This window comes from Galeopterus variegatus, unplaced genomic scaffold, assembly GCF_000696425.1.
Source record: "Galeopterus variegatus unplaced genomic scaffold, G_variegatus-3.0.2 Scaffold2797, whole genome shotgun sequence".
Taxonomy (NCBI): domain Eukaryota; kingdom Metazoa; phylum Chordata; class Mammalia; order Dermoptera; family Cynocephalidae; genus Galeopterus; species Galeopterus variegatus.
Window position 1 is genome coordinate 202,756 of NW_007728908.1, and position 9,793 is coordinate 212,548.

A 9,793-nucleotide genomic window follows, 5' to 3' on the forward strand; every position below is an offset into this window, starting at 1 on the left:
AGTGAGTCCTCTCTGACCTAGTCCAGCTCCAACTGAGGCTAGAGAAGGGTGGGGACTTGCCCAAGACCACACAGCTAATGATGGAGCAGATGACTCAATTCCATCCTTCTCATTCCACTTTGTTTTACAGTGAAAATGGCAGGAGCTTAGCGTCCAAGTTTCCATTCTTGGCTCCATCCTTTAGCTCACTCGACTCTGGCCAAGCACATCCTGGGCTCGGGACAAACCATGGTTTCCCGTGGCGTCGTGGTACGAGCCCTGGGCTTTGAGTCAGAAAGCATGTGTGTGTGTCTGGGTCCCAGCTGTTCCTCTTACAAGCTGTGTACCCTTGGACACATCTCTTGACTGCCCTGGGCTTTGGTTTCCTCACTAGTAAAATGAAAATAATAATCCGTGCCTCCCAGGACCATTTTGAGGTTTACATGAGGTCTCACTGTGTGTGAGATCACCCCGCAGATGAAAAACCAAGGATGCCTGTCATGTTAGCACCCTCATGAGAAAGATGTGAGTGTCACAGAAGGGTGCTGTTGTCGTCCTCCAACACTGCAGACACCAGCAGCTCAAAGGTGTTCCTGGAGCCCACCCACGGCACCCCTGGAGGACACGGGCAGGATGGCAGGAGAATTGAGGGCTGTTCCACTTTCCCAGCACAAAGCCTGCCTCATCCTAGGAAGTGATGTGTCCATGCTGTTGTCTCTTTCATCTCTGAGATCAGGGCTGGGTGGGTCTTCTGGAGCAGCCCCCACTACACCTTGATCCCCAGTCTCATTTAAGCCAATTGCCCAGAACCCAAAGAAATTCAATCTGGGGCCGGACCCACACTCCCCATACCTGTGGCCCTGCCCCGCGCATGGCATACATGGGAATGAATCTTGTTTGTATCTCCATTTCAGGGACGCAGACCTGGCTATTTCTCCTTCCTGGACCCATTTTCTCCAGGCGTCTGGCTCTTCATGCTTCTGGCCTATCTGGCTGTCAGCTGTGTCCTCTTCCTTGTGGCTCGGTAATCTCCTCTCCCCTTCCCTGTCCTCACACCACCACCTCGTGTCCACCTCTGGGAACTGCATGGGGAGGGGGCGGGGAAGAGGAGAGAGAAGGGTTGAGAAGACCTTGGGGCCAAACTGGAGGGATGGGAGAGGGACCCAGGAGCGAATCGCTGTCTGCCCGCCCAGCTGTCGACCTCACGCTAACCATCCGTTCATCTACGTGCGCATTCCCTACCGTGTAGCGGACAGGTGAGCTTGCCTGAATTTGCTTCTGCACCCCTGCCTCCTGCCCTTCCCGCTCCCCATGTCTGCAGCCCCCTGCTTGTGCAGGAGCCTTGGGAAAGAGAGGAGGGGAGGGTGGCAAGCAGGCAGATCATTCTGATCACGCATTACGCGTTTGGCTGCCCTGGCGTTGGTCCTTGCCAGGATCTGCTACAAAGTGCTGAATGACATGACACAGAGCCTGGAAATCCAGAGTGGGGGGACCAGAGGCCACAGTGGCACTGGTCAGGGAGAAGGTCTCCTCTGCTGGGAGCCTAGATCTGCTTCTGAAAACACAGTTGCCTCGTTGCATGGGAGCCGTGGAGGGTGGCAGGCGGCAAGAGGGCAGCATGGAGAGAGGCGTTTGTGAGGAGTGTTGAGTTGAGACAATTGGTCCAGATCAGGCGTGGGGGAGAATAAGCCCTTCCCTGTCCCCAGGAAACCAGGGATTACCCCTAACCCTATGGAAAAAGCCAAGGAGCATCCTGAGGCCATGGCCCCTCAAGAATGTGCATGAGAGGGTTGTTTCTCTCTGAGCCTAAGGGCTGTCGAACCGGCCTCGGTTTCAAGGAGCCAGCTAACTATCCAGAAGTGGAACAAGCCCTGGTGACTTCTGGGCCACTTGCTTCAGTCCCTATCAGCTGTCAGCTTACTGCAGTAAAGGAAGAGAGCTCCTTCTAGAAATCCGTTTTTAAGTCTCACCTCTGTTGTCTTCTTTGCTCTCAGGCCGCAGTGGCAGGACCACATAATTCTATAGTGTACACTCCACCTCTGTGGGGTGGGGCTTCCCCTAGAGTATGCTGATTCAGTGCACAGAGGGGAGCATGTGCTCTCTCCAGTGAGGAGATGCAGCAGCAGCAGCATCCTGAGCCCTAAGGAACCTCAGGGTGCCTAACCTTCCTCATCCTGTCTNGGAGCCAGCTAACTATCCAGAAGTGGAACAAGCCCTGGTGACTTCTGGGCCACTTGCTTCAGTCCCTATCAGCTGTCAGCTTACTGCAGTAAAGGAAGAGAGCTCCTTCTAGAAATCCGTTTTTAAGTCTCACCTCTGTTGTCTTCTTTGCTCTCAGGCCGCAGTGGCAGGACCACATAATTCTATAGTGTACACTCCACCTCTGTGGGGTGGGGCTTCCCCTAGAGTATGCTGATTCAGTGCACAGAGGGGAGCATGTGCTCTCTCCAGTGAGGAGATGCAGCAGCAGCAGCAGCAGCAGCAGCAGCATCCTGAGCCCTAAGGAACCTCAGGGTGCCTAACCTTCCTCATCCTGTCCGTGCCCCTCCCATGGAGATCAAAGCCAAGATCAGGAAGGTCATTGGAGGCCCACAAGATCCATCCTGAGCCCTAAGGAACCTCAGGGTGCCTAACCTTCCTCATCCTGTCTGTGCCCCTCCCATGGAGATCAAAGCCAAGATCAGGAAGGTCATTGGAGGCCCACAAGATCCAGCCAAACAAGGCAAGGCCTTGCTTACAAAGGCTGCTGAGTTTGCTGCTTGGGTGCCTCCCACCCTCTTAGGCCTGGAGGCATTGCCACTGTCAAGTACCTGTTGTCAGTGATGGCTGGCTGGTGAGACATGGGAGCTAGCACACTGTCTGACACTTCCCCTCTGCTGTCTGCTGCTGCTTTTAGGAAGCTGTCATGCAAGCCCTGGCTCCACTACTCTGTGATTCACACTTGCCCCCTTTCACTGAGCCCCTGAGCAGGGCATGCCACAGCTCTCAGGTCACCCTGCAGGCTCTGACAAGGTTTTTGGGGCTTAGTTACCAGATACACACACAGCATGCCCTAAAGCTGTTCAACCAGCGTCTTTCCTGCCTTTCACACCCTCACCCACTGCCCCCTAGGATCCAGGACTCACAAAGATATGTACTGAAGGGCTAACCATGCCACCTATATTTATATAGCTGAGCCTAGGATATTCTGTCCTGAGATGGCAGTTTTCAAACAGGGTTCAATGGAGCATGAAGGCTCCTAGGGGCTACCAGAGACTGTGGGGGCGGAATGAGAGACTGGACAGCCAGAGAGCTCTGGGTCCCCAATGCCCCTTTATCCAGACCAGCTCCACTTTAATCTCATATATTGTACTTCTGGGTAAGACTTTAGAAGGGAAAAAATATTTAAAAACTATAGATCTCAAGCAGCCATTCCTAAGACAGCTGATCATCAGAGTCAACTAGGGAGCTTTTAAAGATTTGAAATCCCAGGTCCCACCTTCTCCAAATCTCTAGGGACAGGGCACAGGAATCTGTATCTTAGAAGCTAAACAGTTCCCTCCAATGGTGCATAGGCTTAGGAACCACCAAGGTGGGAGACAGGCTGGGGCTCTAAGCCCATGCCTGGTGGGCAGGGGCAGAAAGGACATTCTAGACTTCAAAGGTACTGCTCAGATAGAGGCCAGCAGTGAGGCCGAGAGGGACAGCGGGAGGGAGTGCTCTCCACCTCACCAGGAGGAGGCGGAGAGCTCAGAGCAGCCCTTCTGAGCACTGCGTGCCATCACACACACCCGGGAGCCTTAAACAAGTAGTGATGCCCAGGCCCCAGCTGGACAAATGAAATCAGAATCTTGGGAATGGAATCCAAGCACCAGCATTTTAAAATAGCTCCTGGAGGAGTCTGAAATATAGACAGGGTGAGAACCACAGCCTTAGAGACCGTCTAGACCAGTGGTTCTCAGTGTTGTCCCTGGATTGGTGCCATCAGTGTCATCTGGGAACTTGCAGATTCTCAGACCTCACCCCAGACTTACTGATTCAGAAGCTTTGGGGGTGGGACCCAGCAACCTGTGTTTTCACAGGCTTCCTGGTGGTTCCGATATAGGCTGAAGTTTGAGATCTACTGCACTAGGCCAAGAGTTTTCAAACTGTGGTTCTGTGGGACTGTAGGGTCCCTCCCTAATCACCTTGGGGACCTGGGGATGGAAGAACAAACAACTTCCCAGGCTGTCACCCCTTGACACTACCAGCTTGCAGTCAAGGGGCTCCACTTTCCTCTATTTTGTATATTAGAGTCCCACATCAGAATTTAATTAATCGAAGAAAGCCAGTTTGAAAACCACCAACCTAGTCCAACCACCTCATTTTTTTGGTTGGGAAAATCCAAGTCCAGCAAAGGGAAGTGGCTTACCCAAGGCCACAAGGCCAACTACTGAGGCACAGGTGAGGCCAGAAGGAGCACTCCCCCTTTCTCCAGCACTCTTTCCTCCACACTCCTCCTCCATGGCACTGGTGCATGTTCCTTTCTCCCACAGGTTGACGCCCTACGAGTGGTACAGCCCACACCCGTGTGCCCAGGGCCGGTGCAACCTGCTGGTGAACCAGTACTCTCTTGGCAACAGCCTCTGGTTTCCAGTTGGGGGCTTCATGCAGCAGGGCTCCACCATCGCCCCCCGCGCCTTATCCACTCGCTGTGTCAGTGGCGTCTGGTAAGGTCCTAGGCAGACACGGAACCCAGGCTGAGTGGGTTGGGGACCCAGAGGGGCCCCTGGATGAGCCCTGCTCAGGACTTCTGGTAGGTGCAAAGCTTAGTGGTCCTGTGAGAGAGCCCTGAGACCTCTGCCTCTGGCAACAGGCTGCGCAGGGAGCTGAGATGCATCCTGCTGGCTCAGAAGGTCTCAGGAACTGAGGACAGGACCCACTTACTGCTGTCTTCCAGGGTCTGGATACAGAGGGCAGCCAAGGCAGGAAGGGGGAGGGAGGTGAGAAAACAGCTTTGATGGCTTTCAGCAAAGCAGTAACTTCCTGACCTGAAAGTGACCTGAGGTTTGAGTGGCTGGGCCAGCTGAAGGCATTTGCAGATTTATGCAAATGTGAGCCTGCCAGGAAGTCTCTGCATGGGAAGCCAAGTCTCAGGCTTTGTCCCTCTGCACCTGTCCCTCTGCACTGGATGGGGGTTTGCTGGCCTGTCTACCTGGGCAGGTGTGGGAAAATGCAAACTCTTAGTCCTCAGAGTTGGGCAAATGATTCAAGCTCTTTGAAAACTTGGAAGTGTTACGTAAATGTACGGACTAATAATTGCTATTAGGCCATCATGGGGGCAAATGAAATATATTTGTGTATATTTCATATATATGTGGCTTAATTTGCCGTGTATATATGTTTGCAAATTTGCAGAGTACAAGTTTTTGATTTCTCTTAAAAATCCGCTGTATGTTTGGCTGCCATAACTTGCAGGACTTACAACCTTGGCCCTCTCCCCTCTCTCCCAGCCTGTTTAAGCTAAAGGAAAAGGAAAAGTGTTATTTCCACTCTTGGCTACTGGTGCCTGGGGCAGGGCGGGTCTGGACAGAGTTACTGGAGCAGCTGGAGCTGGGGATGTCAGGAGGTGAAAACACAGCTGGGACAGTGACCCATTCCCATCTGGGGTTTTCTTTTTTTCTGGTAAATAAGAAATACAGTAGGATTTAAACTACTTGGGCAAGATGCTTGCCTATTACAAGACAGTGGAGAGAAGTCACTGAGTAGGTCAACATGGAGAACTGTGGGCCGTGTCCCTAGGAAGAAGGGATGGTCTTGGCAGGGACAGTCACAGAGCCCCCTCAAAACCCAGGAAATCTGGGGCGAAGCCCTGGGAGACAAGCAGAAGTCAGCTAAGGATGCTGATCTCTTTCCACCTGGGGCTTTTCCTTCCAGATGTGCTCGTTCCCATTGATGCAGGCGGAACACCACTGTCTGCTTCATCCACCCGTCAGTTCACCCACCCCGCCCCAGGAAACCCCTCCTCCAGAGGGTTTTGGGGTACAAGTGCTGCAAGGCCCCGACCCTCCTGCAGGCTGCCCCGCTCTTAGTGCAAGGACTCAGCGCTGCTTTAGATTGCTGGCCCGAGGTGGCTCGGCCACTCTCTTCCAGGGCATGTGTGGGAGGGGGGCTCAGCACCAATGAGAAGCCACCACGACAGGCCCTCCCAGTCCCTGACCCCAAATTGTTAGTGTGTCCCTCTGCCTCAGTTTGGTCAGGTACCTGGGGAAGTGGGGCGTCAGAAGACAGGGTCATTGTGGCCTACCTTGGCCTCCTCATCCAGAGCAAGTGACAAAAAATGCCATGTCGTTGACAATAACATCAGCTTTACAACTGACACAGGAGCAAGTCTCCACTGACCTCTCTGGAGACAGCGTGGGTGTCATTTGCTTTCTCAGCAGAGGCCATCAGCTTGCACTGTCTGACCTGTTCCCTTGTGACCAAAGGCCTAAACAGGCTCATGGCTGCCCAGGGTGGGACAGACGCCAGGTGTAGCCATGCACTGAGGTCATGTCCACACCCAGGACTCATTAACCCATGGCAGTAACCAATGCAGCCAAGCAGCTGGCTTCCTCCTGGCGATCACCCATCCCGAGCCTCTTCCCAGAGATGGTCGTGAGAAACGGCTTCCCACAGAGTGGAAGAGCTGAGGCAGGAGCAAGAAAAGCAGGTGTTGAGCATGAGGGACACCTGGCACTTATGTGTCTCAAATAGGAAAGGCAGTCAAAAAGGTGGCCAAGTGCTCGTCACTCCATGTTCAGGCTGAGGGTCGCTCTGTACATTTCTGTCTCATGTTCATCTAGTCCTGTGCACATTACTGATCACTAGTGACACATTACCACGTTTGGCCTCACAACCCTCCGAAGATAGGCAGTGCAGGCATTGTTATCCCTTTTTATTAGACAAACAAGCTCAGAAGGCGAGCAGCTTTCCCTGCGCTCTCATAGCCAGAACTAAAAACCAGTCTGGTGGTCTGGCATATGGATGTGCCACTGAGTTGGTGGATGTCCCTGTTGCTCCATTCCTGGAGAGGCAGCCAGCAGGAGTTCTTGGTCACAGGGGAAAAAGGCGCAATGGGGTTCCCTGCCCTTGGAAATCCACCTGGCAGATGCTAGCTGCCACGTCTGAGGCAAACACTGCACATGAGTTGGCAATGTCTTCAAAATGGGTAAAGCCTCATGAGTTCAGACCCCGCTGATTCAGAATCTGTGATTCTCCAACCTGCAGTGTGCTTAGATCTATCTTTGAACCCCTTATAAACAGAGGGGTAGGGATGCGATCACACTGCTGACCAGATGGGAGAAGGCTTGTTTAACCTACCAAAGGGAACAAACTGTCCTCAATGGCTTTAGCATATTTTCTGCTTGAGTTGCAAAGTTATTCTAATTTTAAATGAGTTCTGTCTACTCAATAAAACAATCTTTTAGATTGAAATAGCATGACTGTTGTAAGAGTTTTTTTTTTCTAATTCCAACTTTTCAGCCATCCAAGGGTGCTTTTTGCCAGTTAGTCTTCTTTAAAGACTTTCTACTGTTAACAGTTTATAGAACTGGTTTTATTTATTTAATTTTTAAATTTTTATTAATTATTAGCATATTCATTCTTACACATCATGATATTTCTTTATGCCCATTGCCCAACCTATCACTTCCCAAACCCCCTCCCTCCTTCCCCCCAGCTCTAGTATCCTTAGGTTTGTTTTCTCCTTCTGAAAGTTCAACGTATTGTTGTGATCTTGTCTTTCTTTCTTTCTTTCCTTCATTCCTTCCTTCTTCCCTCCTTTCCCCCCCCTTCTTTCCTAGCAGCCAGTTTTGAGTGAGAACATGCAGTATTTCTGTTTCGTCTGGCTTATTTCACTTAACGTAATTTCCTCCAGACTCATCCATGTTGCTGCTAATGGCAGACTCCCTCCTTTCCCCCCTTCTTTCCTAGCAGCCAGTTTTGAGTGAGAACATGCAGTATTTCTGTTTCATCTGGCTTATTTCACTTAACGTAATTTCCTCCAGACTCATCCATGTTGCTGCTAATGGCAGAATTTCATTCTTTTATGGCCAACTAGTACTCCATTGTGTATATATACCACATTTTCTTTAACTAGTCATCCATTGATGGACACTTAGGTTGGTTCCATATCTTGGCTATTGTAAATAGAGCTGCAGTGAACACGGGAGTGTAGGTATCTCTCTGACATAATGATTTCCATTCTTCTGGATACATACCCAGCAGTGGGATTGCTGGATTGTATGGTAGCTCTATCTGTAGTTGTTTGAGAACCCTCCATACTGTTTTCCATAGTGGATGTGCTAATTTACAGTCCTACCAACAGTGTAGGAGGGCTCCCCTTTCCCCACATCCTCTCCAGCATTTGTTATTCTCGGTCTTTTTAATAATGGCCAGTCTAACTGGGGAGAGATGATATCTCAATGTAGTTCTGATTTGCATTTCCCTGATAACTAGTGATGCTGAACATTTTTTCATGTACCTGTTGGCCATTTCTACGTCTTCTTTTGAAAAATGTCTATTCATCTCCTTTGCCCATTTTTTAATTGGATTATTATTATTATTTTTTTAATGTATAGTTGTTTGAGTTCTTTTTATATTCTGGGTATTAATCCCTTATTGGGTGTATAGTTTGCAAATATTTTCTCCCATTCCATAAGCTGTCTTTCTGCTCTGTTGATTGTTTCTTTTGCTGTGCAGAAGCCTTTTAGTTTGATATAATCCCATTTATTATTTTTTCTTTTATTGCTTGTGCTTTTGTGGTCTTATTCATAAAGTCTTTGTCCAGTCATATTTCCCCTATATTTTCCTTTAGCAATTTTATGGTTTCAAGTCTTATATTTAAGTCTTTAATTCATTTTGAGTTGATTTTGGTATATGGTGAGATGTACAGGTCCAGTTTCATTTTTCTGCATATGGATGTCCAATTTTCGCAGCACCATTTATTGCAGAGGTAGTCTTTTCTGCAATGTATGTTCTTGGTGCCTTTGTCAAAGATCAGTTGGCTGTAAGCATGTGAGTTGATTCTCGGATTTTCTATTCTGTTCCATTGATCTGAGTGTCTGTTTTTATGCCAGCACCATGCTGTTTTGGTTATAATAGCTTTACAGAAAAATCTATAGACTCTACTGAAAAACTCTTACAACTGATTAGCAATTTCAGTAATGTTGCAGGATACAAAAATCACCCCAAAATCAATAGTGTTTTTATACTCCAATAACAAACTAGCAGAAAATGAAATCAAGAAAGCAAGCACATTTACAATTGTCACCAAAAAATAAAATACCTAGGAATCAATTTAACCAAGGAGGTGATAGATCTTTATGATGATAACTACAAAACATTACTGAAAGAAATTAAACAAGACACAAAAAGGTAGAAAGACATACCATGCTCTTGGATGGGAAGAATTAATATCATGAACATGTCCATTCTACCCAAAGCAATCTACAGATTCAACGCAATGCCCATCAAAATACCAAAGACATTCTTCATAGAAATAGAAAAAGTAGTCCAAACATTCATATGGAACAACAAAAGACCCCAAATAACCAAAGCAATCCTAAGCAAGAAAAAAATTAAGCTGGAGGCATGACACTGCCCGACTTCAAATTATATTACAAAGCTACTGTAACCAAAACAGTGTGGTACTGGTATAGAACTGGTTTTAAAATACAAATTTAGGGCTGGCCTGTGGCTCACTTGGGAGAGCGTGGTGCTGACAACACCAAGTCAGGAGTTAAGATCCCCTTACTGGTCATCTTAAAAAAAAATACAAATTTATCAGTGTGTTACTTGGCAAGTTACTTCACTT

General features: G+C 48.8%; 1 protein-coding gene across 1 annotated transcript in view; it reads left to right on the forward strand.

Moving 5' to 3' along the window:
- GRIK4 (glutamate receptor, ionotropic, kainate 4) overlaps positions 1-9,793 on the forward strand; it is a 173,269-nt gene that overhangs the window by 155,721 nt on the left and 7,755 nt on the right. Inside the window, exons 12-13 of the mRNA XM_008583023.1 lie at positions 894-1,003; positions 4,494-4,667. Coding sequence (XP_008581245.1) covers positions 894-1,003; positions 4,494-4,667 — 284 coding nt within the window. The remainder of the gene's footprint in view (positions 1-893; positions 1,004-4,493; positions 4,668-9,793) is intronic.